At 33.5% G+C, this 18,617-nt stretch overlaps 1 protein-coding gene across 2 annotated transcripts in view; it reads left to right on the forward strand.

The window, feature by feature from the left end:
* Window positions 1–18,617, forward strand: part of KLHL1 (kelch like family member 1) — a 374,004-nt gene that overhangs the window by 339,423 nt on the left and 15,964 nt on the right. For both annotated transcript variants that reach the window (XM_019945984.3, XM_019945985.3), the window contains one exon: window positions 14,547–14,759. In XM_019945984.3, the coding sequence (XP_019801543.2) occupies window positions 14,547–14,759 (213 nt within the window). The remainder of the gene's footprint in view (window positions 1–14,546; window positions 14,760–18,617) is intronic.

Below are 18,617 nucleotides of genomic sequence, written 5' to 3' on the forward strand. Positions count from 1 at the left end.
TGATCTTACTTTTATCTCTTAAAATTAGTCGCTATGTATTTTAGTGGTTTTAATTTAGGTATAGGTTTAGTATTTTCTTTCTGAGTTTTATTCACACTTATTTGTATTTTTGAAAAATTTAGATATTATATTTTGGTTTATATATTTGTATGTATTAATAATTATACATTTATAGTACACTGGAGAAGAAAGTTTAAGTATCTATATTTATGATAACCATTTTACTAAATGCATGTATCAGGGTTTTTTTTTTTTTTTTTTTTTTGTGGTATGTGGGCCTCTCACTGCTGTGGCCTCTCCCGTTGTGGAGCACAGGCTCTGGACGCACAGGTCCAGCAGCCATGGCTCACCGGCCCAGCTGCTCCGTGGCATGTGGGATCATCCCGGACCGGGGCACGAACCTGCGTCCCCTGCATCGGCAGGCAGACTCCCAACCACTGCGTCACCAGGGAAGCCCCATGTATCAGTTTTTTTGATTTATAATAATAGATTTTCTAGGAAGATAAATATGGTAAACTAATAAAAAAAACTTTGTCTCTTCCTTCTTAATGTTTATGTTTATTTCCTTTTTATTGTATTGCTTTTATTTTTAGAATAGTGACATAAATAGTAGTGATATTGGGTGACCTCGTTTATGTCTTTTAATTGGAAAAACTTTAATGCTTTATAGTCTGTGTGATATTAGTTGCTATTTGAGATACTTATACCATGTGGTGTCAAGGGCAAGATCTTGTCATTACCTGTAGTTTCACTAATGGATATTTTATTTTAAAAAATCAACCTTGGTATAATGTTTTATTAAATTCTTTCTAAAAATGTATAAAATTATATTTTTTCTTATTTGATCTATTAATATGGTGATTTACATAAATATTATAATTGTAAATCATTGTACATTTAAAATAAAACCAACTTATCCATGTTGCATTATTCATTTAGTAATTTGTTGCATTCTATAGTCTATGAGTTTTCATCTATGATCTACGTATCTTTTGAAAAACATTTCATAATATTTTCCATTATGATATGAAGCTTTTCTTATCATAATAAAATCATAACATGAATTGAGAAGATTTCTACAATTTATCTGCTATAAGTATCTACAAATATGGGAAGTATATATTCTTGAACATGACAAATGATAGAAAAAATTATATGTATATTATCATATATATTCCCTTTAAAAGTTATATTTTACTGAGATTTTAAAATTTAGCAGAAGATAGTTGTACCTTACTTCTAACCCTATGACTATTAATAATAATCTATCTTGTATTGTTATATCTTCTTTTGTACTGTTATTAACCTCCTAATTTGTTATTTTTAGGTGTTAGCATTATTACTAATTTTGCCTTATCTTAGGTTTTGTCTGTATCATTATTTGGTTTTGTTTTTATCTTTAATCAAATGTGGGCATAGAGTGAAGTTATACTTGTTTTCCCTCTTCTTTTCTTATTCATTAATTTATACTTGGCTCAGTTTTATTTAATATGCCTTGAAATTCAGAATTTAACAAAATATAGTATTAATAATTGTCTTCGCAGTTTATTCTTCTTTAATATATCAAAATTATCATTTTAATTGTTTCCATTTCTTGCTTATTAAGAATAGTTTGGCTGTGAACATCCTCACTTATATATGTCCTTTGTGAGCATGCGTACAAATTTTAGCTGAGTGTAGACCTGGAACTGCAATTGCCAGGCTGTACGGTATTCTTGTGCTCAGCCTTAAGGGATAATTCCCAGAAGATTTTGAAAGTCTTTTCCTAATTTATGTACATATTCACACTGTACTAGAGATCTAGATACTATGCATCTACTGATTTGGTAACGTCAGTTTTTATCTTTTATGGTTTTATCTATTCTGGTGGATAATGCTATCACATTCAGTTAATGACTGAGATTGTGCTCCTTTTATATACTTATTAACAATTTTATATATTCTGGCTGAAGTATATATTAAAGTCTTTTTCCTGTTTCCATTTGGGTTTCCGTCTTTTTCATTTTGCCTTGTAGAGTTCTTCTTATGTTCTAGAAATTATTTCTAGGTAAATGTATCTCACTTTATTATTAGTAGTATATTACTATTACTACTACTATTATTTTCTAGGAAGGATATGTTGATTATATAATTTATGAAACTTTATGTCTAAAAGGAATTTTCCTATATTTTCACACATTTATTGTAAATTGGCTTGAGTAATTTAATGTCACAGCCTTGTATCATTATAGTTAAGTAGATATTATATACTTACTTATCTTCTGTCTTTTTTTTTTTAGGGAGATGTGTGGTAAGTCCAGTAGTTTTTCATCTTTAATATGTTTTTATATCTCATTCTTATAGATGTTTTGACTATATTTCTATCAGTTAGGGTACAGTCAAGAGACAGAAACCACTCCAGCTATTTATTAGTGATTCTCTATAAAGATAATCTAATATAAAGATTTGTTAAGTAGATATAAAAATTAACTAGTTAACCAAAAAGTCAACAAGAGAACACTATATCATAAATGTATCAACTAAAGGAAAGAGCTACCACCCCTAGTGTTGGAAAACAAAAGAAGGGATTGTAGTTATTAAGATTTAGAAAATCAGAGGAGAGCCCCTATGCAGATGAAATCCAGATATTTGTGATTGGACCTCTGCTTAGCCAGAGTTGGCATCTCTGACATGAAAGAGGGGCCCCTTGGCCTGGGACCTGAAGCTCTGAGGAAGTGGTGCCAGTCTGCTAGTGTTGATGGCTCTGAGTGGTCTCAATAAGGCCAATTTTGCAAGTTCTGCAAAATGGCAATTGGATGCAACTGAATGCAGGAAAAAAAGATGGGGTGACACAGGAACAGGAAATGAGCAGAAAGGAGCAAGACCCTTCCTCCTCTAGTCTTTCAGTCTCCCTCTGGCATCCATTAATGTCACATCCTAAAAGAAGGAACCAGGTGGCAAAGCAGAAACGTGGTTTTCAGAGTTCCAGCCCCCATATCAAAAATCAGAGTACAAGAGAGAGAATGTGGGGCTGCGAGATAAGAGCTTAACTACTGGAATGTTCTCCAATTTCAAAATGTTTACCAGGGTATAACCTGATGACTGCTTTTCATTCTTTTAACTTACTATTTGGAGATTCATTTGAACAATCTCAATCATGTCTTTATTTTACTAAGGAAAGTTTTTACCTACTGAGGATTGGTTTTTGTTTGATTCCTTTTCCATTATTCTAGTTCTTTGTTTTTGGGATATATATTTTAGTATGTATTTATGTTAATGATTGTGTGTCTTTGAGCACTGATTTCTTTCCCATAAACAGTTTTTCTCCTCAGTCATTTTATTTCTTTTCCATTTAACTTGGGAAATTTTTTCTATATTTTATTGTTAATCATTGCCATTTTGCTTATGAATTTTACTGTTTCCAGTGAAGACATAATCTTTATTTTAATTTTCCATATATGATATACTTATCTGACAGCTCACTTTCCTATCTGCCTCATATTCATCTTATTTCAATTGAGGATACTCTCTTATTGTTTTACCTTAAAAATCTCTTGTATCACTAAATGTATATTTTCTTAAATTGCTTTTGAGAGTACATTTAGTGACTTTTCCTCACCACTTACACTGATGCTAATATATAGATTCATCTCTTATATCCTTTAGGAAATGGGTATCTCATTGACATAACAAATTTGCTCAACAAAGATGAGAAATATCTTTACCCTTTCCTTATATTATTCATTTGTTACATTATTCTGTAATGAGAAGGCATACATACACACACAACACACCCAAGACACACACACTTATTTTAAAGTTTTAATATATTACTTATTTTATTCTAGATTTTTTATAATTACTTTGCATTATATTTTTGTGACCTTTCCTTAATATTTTACTGTGAAATATCTTTATATATATATATGTGTGTGTGTGTGTGTGTGTGTGTGTGTGTGTGTGTTTTGTTACAAATCTCCAAACTTAATCAGAAATAAATGGGATAAAAAATTTAATAAATATAATATTTAATGGATAGTCTTGTAGCAAATTTTCACATGTTATTATAACTGAATTTTTTAATTCAGTTTCTTCCCTTTTAAATTAGCTTTATATGGAATTCATCATTTGTATCATTTTGTGGTCCTTGTATCTTTTTGGTCAGCTAGGATATTTAATATCCTAAGAAATCATGTTTTACTCTAACAACATTCTTCATACCAAATATCAGAGTGTGAGAGTATTTAAAGTTTTTGTTCTTAAAATTGTTTACATTTTAATTAAGTACATTTTCCCAAATTTTAACCCTATTTTATGAAAATGTTTGGAATTATTTCATTTTTACTTCAAATAATCTTTCTCCTTTAAATCAGAATAGTATAGACCTCATTTGGGTTATTTTTTAATTCCCTTGAGTGTGATTTAATGGCCTCTAAATTCTGTGGTTTAATGACTTTCTCTTAATGTCTGGTTGCTTTTCCTGTTTTACTCAGAGAAAAACATAATCACTAGAAAGTGACCTTTCACTTCAGACCCACATCAGAAAATTGTTTCAACATTCAATAAACAGTTGTTTATTTTTCTCTCACCTGTACTGACATGACTTTATTTACCTCTACTGACATGACTTTTTTTACCTCTTGTTTAATTTTCACCTCTCACTAATGTGTCATTCTAACCTGACTGTTGCTTCTCTGAATATTATTTTGAATAATTTTCCCAATTAAGGCTAATAAAAGCCAGTGAACAGCCTTCTTGAGTTTAGATCATTCATGATACCTTTATTGTGGAAAAACAAGGCATTGGTTCATGGCTTAAAATTAATGAGCGTATTCTGGTGTATTCAAGAGCAAAATTATATCAATTTTATGAAACATTTTGGTCAGTCATCCAATGAGACAGATTAACCTAAGTCGTAGATATATCATCTTAGGCCAGCATAGCCACAGACTTACTCGATGCATAAAGGGAATACAACAAAACAGTAAATAGACATTCTGGTGTGGAGAGTGACCATATAAAACCTCAGACTCTCCAAATAATATCTACACTAGTAACTATTTTTGTTTCTTATTTGCTCTGTGCCTTAGCTTTGTTCTTTCAAGCTTTACTTTGTAACTAAAAGGTCTTTCCGGTTTGTTTCCCTTTATTTCCTGAGTAAGCTCAAAAAGCAGATACTCATACTGCCTGAGCACATCCATAAATAGTCCTGAATTTTAATAAATGTATGCTCTGGTCCTTGGAGAATCTGCAAAACAGATTTAAAAAACTGTGTTTGTTTCATGATTCACCATGGCAAAACTGATTTACTCAGTCATTCAAAACCTCATGTTAATAATACACATGAAGAAGCTGCTATTTCTGTGCAGACTGAAGTTTATACAGTTTGAAATATCATGAGAACAGGAGTCATGTCTGTTGTTTTCTCCAGTACATCCCAATATCTAGCACTGTATCTTATTATGCCTCAAGCTCTGCCACTTACGTGGTACTCTCTAAGACCATTTCTATTTTTGTATCCAAACTTTGACATTCTTTTTCTTAAAAATGAACCCCAAATTGTAAAAGATTTCCTATGATAAACATGTCACCAAATGCAAGTTCATGTGCCTGAGGCAGTGAGGCCAAACAAACCAAAACATCAGAGTTAAGAGCAGAGAAATGTTTATTGCAGGGCTATGCAAGGAGATGGGTAGTTAATGCCCCCCAAAACCCCAAAATCCCTGAAGGATATCAGCAATGAATTTTTAAAGGCAAGGTGAAGAAGGGGCATGGTTGGTTGTTGCACACTTCTTGGTACAGGAATCCTTTGTTCTTGCAGTTTTCCACATAGGTCAGGACAAGATGTTCCTGTAAACCACAAGCAAGACAAATGTTAATCTCTGTTCTGCAACATTTTATCTCTATATGAATGGAAAAGTGTCATACCCTTAAAGGTCAGAGCTTTGAAAATGGGCCGATTCATATATTTCAAGCTATAGGCAACATTCTTAACTCAAGCAAAAGCAATAGAATACAAAGGTTAAAGTAATAGAAACAGATTTAATATGGAGTCAGATTTGTTCTTCCCTATTACAAGCAGTTTGTATTAAAATTGTATTATTTTAGAGTCACACATTTAAAAAAAATCACTTGTTTGCTGAGTCTCACTGAGAGCTGTTAATAGGCTTAGGAGATTTGTGATTTGCCTTCTGGAAGAAATGATTTCTAAGCTGGAACTTGATTGATTTACCAGATTTGCAGAAAGTGAGAAAGAACTGCAATGAGAAGGAACAAGCTGTGTTCAGTTCCTGAGTGTGAATTGCAAATAAAAGGTGGAAAAGTTGAGTTTAGCTGAAATATAATGAGGAATAGTGGCCCCAATAGATTGGATAGAAAGCCAGCCTCTAGGTCATAGCAACTTGGCTAAGGTAAAAATATTATAAAAGGTTTAAAAAAGGGCAGCAACATGGATGTATTTCAATTTTGTAAAAATCACTCTGGCTGAAGAATAATTTATAATTGCTCAAGGAAACTAAAAAAATATTAGAATCTCATCACAAAATTAGATTGGCTGAGATGCATTCCAGTGGTTCATAGGGATTACTTGATAAATCATGCCTCAGAATTAAAATGTATAGCAACAGAATGTTACTGACCAGGGTTCTTGGCCCCCTCAATCAATAGAAATTGATAAGAGGCCAGGCAAGAAATTCAGGCAAGGCTTTATTGGGGTTCTTGCTGCAGCAGGAGGGAGTGAAGACAAGTAACAATTTTCCTTGCTTGCTCCATGAGGCAGGGCAAGCTGCTTCTTTATATGGGATATGGGTGGGTCAAGGATTGGGCCGGAGAGGTGGCTTGGGTGGTCTGCCCACCCCCATGGTGGTGCTGTGTGCAAGGTGCATATGCAGTACCCTGCTTTTTCTCCCAACACCCTGTTTTTTTTGTTTTTTTGTATCTTTTTATTCATAATTTGCCCCAACTGTACATGTATGCAGCTATTTTTAGTCCCTTATACTTTCTTTGTATTTTGCTGCTAAAGGAGACATTTGTCCAGGTGCAAGCACTGCAGCAATGGTCTCAAGACCCAGCCTATCTCAAGAAGACAATTCATTTTGGCTCCCTACTTGAGCATAACTACTGCCAAACTCCTTAATTTAGAATTCAGTGGTTTTATGAAACGACCTCTCTTTCCTTCTCCAGTCTTCTCTCTTAACCACCTGCCTTACAGACACCTTATGTCCCAAACATAAAGAACGGCTTGATGTTCACACTCTTCTGCATTTTTACATACTCATCTCTCTCCCCAGATTTCCCTTCCATTTTTTTCTTAATAACTTGTGACTGTCCACTGTCCATTTAGTTTCTCTACCCAGATTTTCATCTGGTCTTTGGATACATTTGAAAACTCTCTGGAGTGACAGCCTAACACAACTCTAGATCTCTATGTGTGTTAAATTCCATGTGGCAAGATTGGTACAAACACAATTCAGTTTATTGTACTTGAGAACAATAGTGTAAAAAAGCATTAAAATATATTAAGATGTGCCTTTAAATAAAACCTAAATGAAATTATTTGTAATATTTCCATCACCCAAAGCCTAGTTTAATCTGTACCTTTTCTATTAACCCTTTTAAAATTCACCAATTTAAAAATAATCGTTCCGTCTTTTGCGTTCCCAAGAAACAGGATTGATACTTTTCTCTGCAATATGTCAATATCTTATTTCAGCGGAACTTAAACAGGTGCCTTTTCTTTGACAACTTCCATTCATACATCATTCTTTTTCAAGAATTGGATATGAGTGCTTGCTTCATTCATTTTTTAAAAATTCACAAATAGGTACTTGCTATGATGATATATCAGAGAAAATAAATCAAATCTGCCCTCAGAGACCTTACATTATATTAATAAGGGAAATAAGAAACATCAAAAGAAAGAAATTCAGAATTGTAATAGGTGTAGAGTGGGAGTTGGCAAGGAAACGTGGAGGGATTAAAATTGAAGTGACCATTTCTACCAGGTTTTGGGTTAGTAAATCCTACTAAGTTGGGTGGGATGCAATTCATTAACCTAAATTAATTTCTGTATTTATAATTGTCAGAGATTTCTTAGGAAATATAGGCACATTCTAATAAATAAAGGTAAGTGGGTTCTGTTAACCATATGCTATAATGACAGCAAGTCCCTCTTGTTTGGGGCAGCAAATTATGCTCAGGGACTGAGATTGTCTTTGCCAGTAGTTTAAACACAGCTTCACTGTAGGAATTTCACAAACCAATAGCATACAGGGTCATGTCTCTTAATAAGCTAATAAAGAAATAACACACCCATGATAGATTAAATACACTATTGTTCCAGGCAAGGGGAGAAGATAGAAATAAAGTCCAAATTTACTTGAAATGTACTCTTTCTATGAGTTTTGGTTTCTGGAAGAGGCGGTTTGGTTTTGCCAACAAAGAGCTGATGTGCAGCTGCCAGTGGAAAATTAAAAGTCCCTCAGTTGCTAGAGCATGTTGCTAGGGAACGATGGCAGTGGTGTTGACAGACAGGCTGATAATCCTGGGGATCACCACTGGCTGATAAAGAAGTCTCATTTATCATAGCAGAAACTAATGCCCAAGATCTTCCGAGAGCTAAATTAGCAAAGGGTAGCTTTGTCCAGACTGAAACTCTGGGATAGCCTTCGCGAACTCTCTGTGTTTATAGTCTAAATGTTCCCTTTGCCAGAGTTACTTCTCCACAAGTTTTTATTGAAAAGCCCCCAGCTGGGCCCCTCAGCAGCTGAGCTACTAAGTGCTTATCAATCAAGGGCAGATGAGATGATGACATCCAGACACAAGTTACTTCATTCTTATATCAAAACAACTTTACTTCTAAAAACAACTTCATTTTTTTTTTGGTCATAAATAAGTGAATTTGAAATCATAGCAAACCAATACACAATAACAGAGTCTCAGACTGAGTTTGCTACATGTACCAACATTTCTTAGTAAGTGGGAACAAAAGCAGCCTGATGTGTAAGCTTACTGAAATCCCACTCACTGTACTCTCAGGCACTCAACTAGTACCTCTCATGGAAATTATTCACTGAAAGGTACATGCAGGAGTATTTTGATAGCAGGAATGACAAGCCTTATCATGGGATCAGATGAAAGAGTTCTCCATCAATTAGGAAACAAAGGATCAAACAAAGTTCTGGATCTAGAGATTTGCATCAAATGTGTTATACTGCACTTTCTATAGCCATTCCTGAAGTTATGTACCAATGATAAGATATGCCACATATTAAATAAATTTCCCTAGTGTACCGATTATAAATAACATTAAATTTCTGGGGAAAAGACAAAGTGGGATCAAAAAGACTTTCTAGTGGAGACATACCTGAATTGATTAATGAGCGATGAATGAACAGTAACCCACCCTATATAGTAACAAGGTACTTAGGACAGAATGCACAGTGGCACACAGGGCTGGAAAAGATCTAGTGCTGTGGCAGAAGGTTATAATTGGCTCTTAATAGTCATTCATTCCTTTTTATATGACAGCATGCACAGCACTGTTAGCTAGGCAAGTGGCCACCTAAAATAAAGATAACATTTCCCAGCACCTGATCAGTCGGGTATTGTCATGTAACTAAGTTCTGGCCAACTGGATGTAAAAAGTGAGTAGTGAAACTTAAAAGATTGATTCTTAAAGGGAGAGGATGCACTCCTTCTTCCACTTTTCCTTCATCCTTCTGTTTGAACTGTGACAGCTAGGACTCCACCTTCAGGACCAGAGGGTTTGTAGACAATTCTCCATGGACTTTTAACATTCCTGCGCATTTTCCAAGCAAAAATATTGGCAACTTTTTTCACCATCTTTTCAAGGATATTTGTAAATCGAACAGCTTTGGAAGGTAGAGATAGTGTCTTTCTTTTGGGCAGAGAGCAGGTTTGTTCCTTGAGAGAGCAGGAACACAATAATAAAGATAATATCTACCTTCAGAGCAATGATTGGACAGGTTTGCTGGCAGCCCCTTTAAGGATTAGCAGTTCCTAAACTCCAGATGTGAGAAAAGTCCTCTATGTAAATAATCATTCACATGAATCTCTCTGTATCACCCTGGTGGGATTTGGAGGGACAGGGGAAACCCATGTGAACATAGAGCTCATTCTATCTGTTGTGCATGAGAAACAAAGTCATTTCTTTCTGATCCCAGAATCTTGTGTCTTTTACCAGCATCTATGAAACTGTGGTAGGCTAATTTGTTAGCTTTCAGGCCTGGGAAAATTTCACTCTTCACAGTTCTTGATAAAGAGTCTTATCCTACAGATGATAGGTTGAAAGTTGGAAGCAGCCTGGGTCTCAGCTCCTACCTGTAAAGCCACTTTACATACATTTGAACCCATATCTTAACTAATACAGAATTTATTTCTTCCTACTGCCATATTGTACGGACAGGCATCCCCGAAGACATTGAATGTTTGATTCCAGACCACCACAATAAAGTATATATTGCAATAAAGGGAGTCACATGGAGTTTTTGGTTTCCCAGTGCTTATAAAAGATATGTTTACACTATATCATAGTTCATTGTGTGCAATAGCATTATGTTTTTAAAAACAATCTGCATACCTTAATTTAGAAAATACTTTATTGCCAAAAAGTGCTAACCATCATCTGACAATGCAGGATTACCATAAAACTTCGATTTGTTAAAAAAAGAAAAAGGCAATACCTGCAAAACTCAATAAGGTGAAGCACAATCAAATTCAATAAATGCATAAATCATGCATAAATAAAATGAAGTATACCTGTACTAGAATATAAAATACATGGTGCTGAGATGGGCACCTGGCAACTAGATCTCAAAACAGGAAGACTTTGTTGCTAAACTTTATATAAAACTTTTCTGTAGGCTGAATAAACACATAAGTTAATGAAAGGGGTAAGGAAGACTCATTCATTCTCAGCAAAATTCTAGAAGCATTTACTTAAGTCAGGGGTATTTCTGACCTCCTGCCAATTTTTGGCATGCAAGGAAGGATATACAGGTCAATGTTCACAGCAACCTGACCTATGATAGTGATGTCTCCTAAGAATGTTATTTTTCTGCCCTTTTCTCATTGTCTCTGAATGAAATTCCAGCTCCATAGCATGGCATACAATCCCCTTCATTCTCAGTCTAACCTTTTCATCCTACCAGCCATCTCTCTTCTTCCCCTCCTTTACTACCACCTGTTCCACCAATATGACATACTTGCCACTCACCGGCTATGACCTTTCATGTCCCTTGTCTTTACACATAATGCTTTCCCTGTATGTAATGCTTTCCCCTATTTCTTCATCTTACAAATTTCTACTCATCTTTCAACTCTAAGTTAAAATATCATGGCTCCTTTCTTGCCATGAAACTGTCAGCTGTCACTTCTTATGTTGTCAGTGCATTTACTTCTAGTAACAGATCCTTCTCTGCTCTTCATATTCTCAACATCTAATTTGTCATTGTAGTAAAACAAAACAGGGAATCAGTCTAAACTATGATTAAATAGATATTAAGAAGAGATCTGAGAAGATAACCTTGGATAATTGTCCATGAATTTTTGTGTGTACATTGCAACATTTATTCTAGCTGCAAAATATTTTCAAGTATTGAAATGCATCTGTTGGTTTTAATAATTACTCCATAAAGCAGCCCCAAAGGACACTATTATCTATTCTATACAATTACAATTTTCTCATTTCTTTTGCAAAGCTTTTTTTGAGGAAAAAATTGTAGTGTATTTATTATTTTCAACCAATTTTGCTCTAATATTAATAATTTATATTACATTATCAAAATTACAATAATTTCATTGTTAATCTGTAGACTATATAATAGGAAGAACATTAAAAGGGACATTTACCAAATGAAATAAAACCCTGATAACCTAGCTTAGGCTTTAGTAAATAATTTATAAAATAAGAGCTATGATGTATCAAACATTTATTTTACAAAAAAACTGTCAGATATTATATCATTTTTATAGAGGTGTTACATAAATTTCTTTTGTATAAACCCATGTGTTACTGAGTTTTATTAGGAGAGGGTTCACACAAAAGGCAGAGAAATTGAATAAATAGTGGTTTATAATATATATATATAATTATATTAAAAAGTCAATGATGTTGTAACTTGTGAAATTTAAGTTACATTTTCTTTTCAAATACAAGGCTATGCTAATAGGCTCGACATTTGACTTCTATAATGTGAGCAATATGTTTAATTAATTATCATTATTTTAATACACATTTAGCTATATATTTGTATATGTAAGGATTCTTTAATAATTTCAAAAAAGTGTGATAAAGTATTGTATAGAATTATTTTAGTATCAGCAATGCTGGGTTCAGATAAAGCAACAGTATAATTTGTCACTATAATGTGTATGAATAAACACAGTAGCTTGAAGTCAACCATTCCATTAAAACAATAGAAAATAAAAAGGGGAATACCTTTCTTATATGTAACCTATGTACCAGGGACTGTGCTAGGTGCCCTTCATGAAGATACTTAACCAATAAATAAAATCTCTGCAAAAAGTTATTTTGCTAAGTTTTAATAACAATATCTCAATATTATAGCATACTTCTTTTGAGTTAGATCTTCAATTTAAATGAAACACAAATAAAGTTCAGATTTCGTGAAGCATGAACAAGTTTTTAGGATGATAATAACTTCCGAGTGAATAATCATTTTACTTCTGGGTGACTTTGCAAGCTAAATTGTCCAATACTTGTCCTTTAAATTGCTCCTATTGGTTAATTTCAGCATATTGCAAGACTGAGAGCCAGCCAGACAACTTGTGAGTAATCAAGCAAAGAAACATTACATCCATAATGGGAACACTTGGGCAATCAAAAGTATTTTTTCATGGCAGGCATTGAGAGAAACATAAACATCTTAAAAATATCTCCAGGATTTGAAGTCAGTTTAAACATCATATTTTAGACTTACTAAAGAATATTAGAGGAGGAATTTTTAAATCTAAGGCCTAAACTATTTTATATACTAAGTAATAATGTCTTCCTATGCATTTACTTAGTTAGAATTAAGTCTGTTTACCAATATATTAAGCATAATGTCCACTAGTAAAGCAAAAATTTCATGACATCTAATCTTATTAAACCATAAACAAGTTATAACATTGCTCTACTCAAAATCCTCCCATGGCTTCCTGTTTCACTTAGGGAAAATGTCTACATTTGCTTTAGACATTAGAGAAATATCTAAACACCTGTGTGAGGCCTACCCTTTACCCCCACCCATCATCTACTCTGCTACCCCGTCCACTATCTCTGCTCTTGCTGTTCTGGCTTCCTTTGCACTAACCTGTTCAATCGACTTCAAATCTTCTCCCCCAGAGAAATTCCTGAACTCACCTCCAAACACTACTATCTTCTTCAAGATTTGGGGCAAACATCACCTTCTCAATGAGACCTTTTTTGATCATATATTTAAATTTGTAACTACAACTCCCACTCCCACCATTTGCACTCCTGACCCCACTTCCCTGCTCTATGTGACTACAGCCCTTAGTAGTATATAATACATGTGTTTACTGTGTGTATTATGTCTATATTGCTCCTAGTAGAATTGAGTGCAAGGAATTGTTTAATGTTTTGTTCATGGATATATTCACAAAATTTGGGATGGTGTGTGACATATACTAGGCATTCAAAGTTATGTGTTGAATAAATGAGTAAATAAATAAATTCAACTCTGTACCTTTCTGTGATACAATCTTCATGGCTATTATTAAATAAGCAAGAATGTTTTTACTAGGAATAGATGATGTATTTCTGCTTTTGTATTCTATGAATGTATTTTAAGTACCATGTGTGCTGTAATATGTCTTTTCCTGGGTTCCTATCATACTTCTCAGTAATGAAACAGCAAAATAAGTGTATCAAGTAAGTTTTAGCGATATTCAATCAGGCTAATATCATTGTACTCTTGTTTCCTATAAAGTTTTGTCTATCCAGATAACACATTAGCTATAGTATAGGTGCTGATTATGAAAGCTAGTGTTATGACAGTATGTGTTTAAATTATTCTATTTATTTAGTGTTCTAAACTGTGAATACAGAACACAAGAAGTAGGCATGTTTTACCTACTGGCAAAATCAATAGCAAAATCAATTGCTGAACAACAAGTAAGATAATCGATTTTCTTCTGATTATGCTCATTTTTAAGAAAAATTGAAGATAAATATATCTTATTTTAAAATAGGCATTCCTCGATATTTATTAAAATAATGTATTAGATGATTTAATTATTTACACAAAAATAGTTTTAATCTAACATTCTAGAAATAAAGAGGTTAGAAAATTATCATTTTAATTTCATCTAGTATATAGCTTATTAAAATCATGGGATTCAGGTATACTTAATTAGTTATAATGTTCCTTTAACAAAAACTTCCATGTGAAGTAATATATTTTGAACACATTTGAGGATCATGCTGTGATTGAAAATTTATTTGTAAAGGACTTTTCCTTTCCTTCATTTGGTCATACAGACTGTAATACTAAATCATGTTTGTCCAATTGTGTTTTTAGGTTGTATTCAGTTGGAGGTCGTGATGGAAGTTCCTGTTTGAGTTCAATGGAATATTATGATCCTCACACAAATAAGTGGAACATGTGTGCTCCAATGTGTAAACGAAGAGGGGGTGTTGGAGTGGCCACATGTGATGGTTTTCTTTATGCAGTAGGAGGTCATGATGCTCCTGCTTCAAACCACTGTTCTCGGCTGCTAGATTACGTAGAAAGGTAAGACCCCAAGGCACGGTTATAGTGAAAGAAAGAATGAGAATTACATTGATACCTAATGCAAGCGATTATAAAATCTGCATAATTTAGGAAAGTAAATTCAACTCCTAGAGCTGCTTTATTAGTCTCTCTCTTTCTCTCACTCGTGCGCGTGCCCACGTGCATGCGCGCACACACACACACACCACTTTATGCCTTACCTTATTTTTTCTTTCCTCATCCTCCCTCCCTCCTTCCTTCTTTCTTTTTTTCCATTCTTTTCAACTAATATTTTTTAAAACCCTACAATTTATTTTCACATAATTCTAAAGTTATCTTTAAACTTCCCATTAATATGTTTTAAAAGATCAATTAAAATACAGTTTTAAATAATTTTTAAAATGAATGAATGTCTGATAATTCTTTTGTTTAAAAATTGGATATATTATTTATCTGTTCTATTCATCCTGTCTTATTTGTTCTACTACTCTCTTCAAATTCGTAAAGGTGAATTATGAACTTTGTTTTATGTCATACCTTTCTTAATGTAAGACAAGCGTATTAGAACTATATTGCCTATTATCCTGGTGTATAGAAGAAGTATAGATTTTCTTTTAATTCCTTCCTAAAAATGTCAGGTGCACAGAGGCTGGAGCGAAAATTTACCTTGGCTTCAGTCTTGGTCCAACTATCCACACACCTCCTGGCATGGTTATGGCTGAATTCTCTTTAGTGGATGTGGATCTCTTAGCACTTTTATGTCATGTGAATTAAGGATTAGAGAGTTAGAGAAACTTATAGTGATATTTTCTATTACATAAGGAAACATGCTGATACATGAGGAAGTGAGATTAGGAAGTATTGAGGATAATTTTTTTTATCACCTGGGATAGGATAAGTAATTCTACCTTAATGAATAACTTCAAAAGTTTTAGTGACTTAATACTATAATGCTCTTTTTTCTCATGCTGTGTGTCCATGTGATATTATTACTCTAGTACCAAAAAGGACATATAAGCTAAAATATGGACATCGCTGGTCTCCATGTCAGAAGGGAAAAGCCAGAGAATAGTACTACATTGTTTATGCATTCTTAAAGATTCAACCTTCAAGTAATATAATTCTCCTTTGTTGATACTTTGATGACAACTCAGTCACATGGCCACAGAAAACTTCAGAGTGTGGAAAGACAGTATCTGACCTGGTACCTGGGAGAGGAACAGGTGTCTGGAGGATCACACTGATGACCACAGCAATTTTCCTCTTAATATCAAGAAACCAAATCCTTTATATCCATGCTTGATAGTGGAAGAGTCATTGGAAGAAAGGGGCTGTCTCTCATTTATGATAATTTATTCTCGGGATACGTGAACATTTTTACTGAGAATAAGGCCATTGGCAAGAGATAGCTTTTAGTGAACAGGCTCTGTTCAAACTGAAGTCACTTCTAGGATAAAATACAGAAATGTTTAACGATATTGCTACTCTGTGAAATGGACTGTAGATTTATGGCTATATATACATAGAGGATGGCATTAAGCTTACCACAGTTGCAATTCAATGTTCTCTTGTCCATTGAAATTAGGAACTATAGGTGCTATAGTGAGGACAGTGGTCAGAGTCCAAATTAATAAGTGTATACTTTTATAAACACAAACATGCAACCATTTATTTAAAAAATACTGTTACTAGAATGGCAGGTTATTCACATTTTCCTTTGCTAAATTCTTGGGAAACAATGACAAAGAAAATGAATATGATGAGGCTGCTACTTTTATGGCAAATATATAAATGCCACTAATAAAATGATATTTCATACACATTATTTTCTAAGTTTACTCTCTAATGCATTAAAATGTTGTTTATGAACAGAGGCATAAAGAATTCAGTCTAGGAATACATTTATGGTGCAAAATTGTATTTAATTAAGCATAACTATTTTAAGCTATAGGAGTGCAGTGGGGATGAACAACTTAGGTAATGCAGAAGCACAGCATCATCATGATTCTTATCTGAGCTCATACCATGTGTCAGATAACAGCATTTTTTACAATTTCTATAAGATATATTCTATATTGATGATTTTACATAATGGTACCCCTGTAGAATTACCTTGCATGTGTAATGTAAGGAATGTTTCTTAGTATATAATCATAGGCAAACAAATCATTAGGAATAGCAGGTAGTGTACAATGTTATGTTTTATAGACAGATAAGTAGATAGACAAATGTTGTTATGTGACAATGATTTCTTATAGAAGTATAAAGGTATTATAAAGTAGCAAAGTACAGTTATATAGCACCTATCAAAAATTGTAAAGTCAGGCTTTCTTAAATGCAAGGAACATTGGTACTTCATATCAGAACAGATAAGAAAGCAGAGACTGAGTAAGAACATGAAGTTTAGAATAGTTGCTGGAACAGTAAAAGCTAATTTTGTAACCAAGCCTCACCCTAGTGAGAGCATCTTAGTGGACAAAAGCAGTGTGCAAAAATGCAGTAAGTTCTAGCAGAATTTAGACCCAGAAGGTGCAATTCATTAGAAAAAGCACATTCATCTATTCACTTACTCAATAAATACTGTTCTGTGTGTGCTTTCACCGTACTAAATAGAGCTTAAAATGTATTAGAAAAAAAGAGATAAAGAAATAAATAATTAGAACTTTGAGATCACAAAGCTGGAAATCACGCAATGGATCAGAAAATATGCTCAAAGCCATCAGTACCACTGCTGGCTAATAAGAGATCAGGACCACCTTTGCCCTTGAATCTACATCCCAGTAATGAGACCTGATAGGAAAGAGATGTCAACATTAAAGGAAACTCCTAAACCTGCCTTTGTAATATCCACTCTTGCTTCCTCCAATCTTTTCCCCTTAGAGTAGCCTGAGGAAACTTTTCATAATACAGATTTGACCTGAAAGTGCAATGGAGTTTTCCTTTGTACGAATTATCAACATAATGAAAAAATTATTTGTTTTACATCAATTTTTCCACTAAACTAGATTCTATGTGCTGGCCAAGATTGTCTTATCTATGCCTATACACCTCCACTTGGCTCAATTCCTGGCACTGAGTAAGCACTTAACAAGCATTTATTAAATCAGTCAGACACCAAGAAAAAGAGGTGTCAAATTTCTCACAAGGAAAACATTATGAGGTATACTGTAAATAGGTAGGTAGGTAGATAAATAGATAGATAGATAGATAGATAAATAGATAGATAGATAGATAGATAGATAAATAGATAGATAGATAGATAGATAGAGATTTTAAGAGGAATAATAGAGGGATGGATGAATGTTCAGATGGATTGAAGGAAAGATAGACAGGTTTTAAAAGGGATAAATGGAGAGATGGATGGATGGATGGATGTTTGGATGGACTGATGGAAAGATATGTAGATAGATATTGATTTATTTCTTCTCTATTTGCATGTGAACACCCATTTCCATCATCATTGGCTGAGGATTCATGATTTACATATACTTCAGGCATATCTTCAACAGACAGAAAATTTTTGATTGAGACTAAAATATTAAGCAATTAATCATATATTTGTTGAAAATTATATCATCATATCTTATCAACCAAACACTATTAACAATAATCACAATTTTGATATATAACTTATAATAAATGTACAACTTTTGTTCAAAGTCTACCAAAATATACTCCAGTCATAACAGAAAAAGTCATCTAAAATAACAGTATTTAACTTATTACTGTCAGGGTATGGCTCTATTTTTATCATCTTTAGATCTTTGTTAAAAATGAAATAATTTAAGATATGCTGTCTGACATACAGGGATAACTACATTATCTACTTTAATAATTCTTTTCAGATTACCATAAACATTAATATATAGAGCAAGTATG

This window comes from Tursiops truncatus, chromosome 18, assembly GCF_011762595.2.
Source record: "Tursiops truncatus isolate mTurTru1 chromosome 18, mTurTru1.mat.Y, whole genome shotgun sequence".
Taxonomy (NCBI): domain Eukaryota; kingdom Metazoa; phylum Chordata; class Mammalia; order Artiodactyla; family Delphinidae; genus Tursiops; species Tursiops truncatus.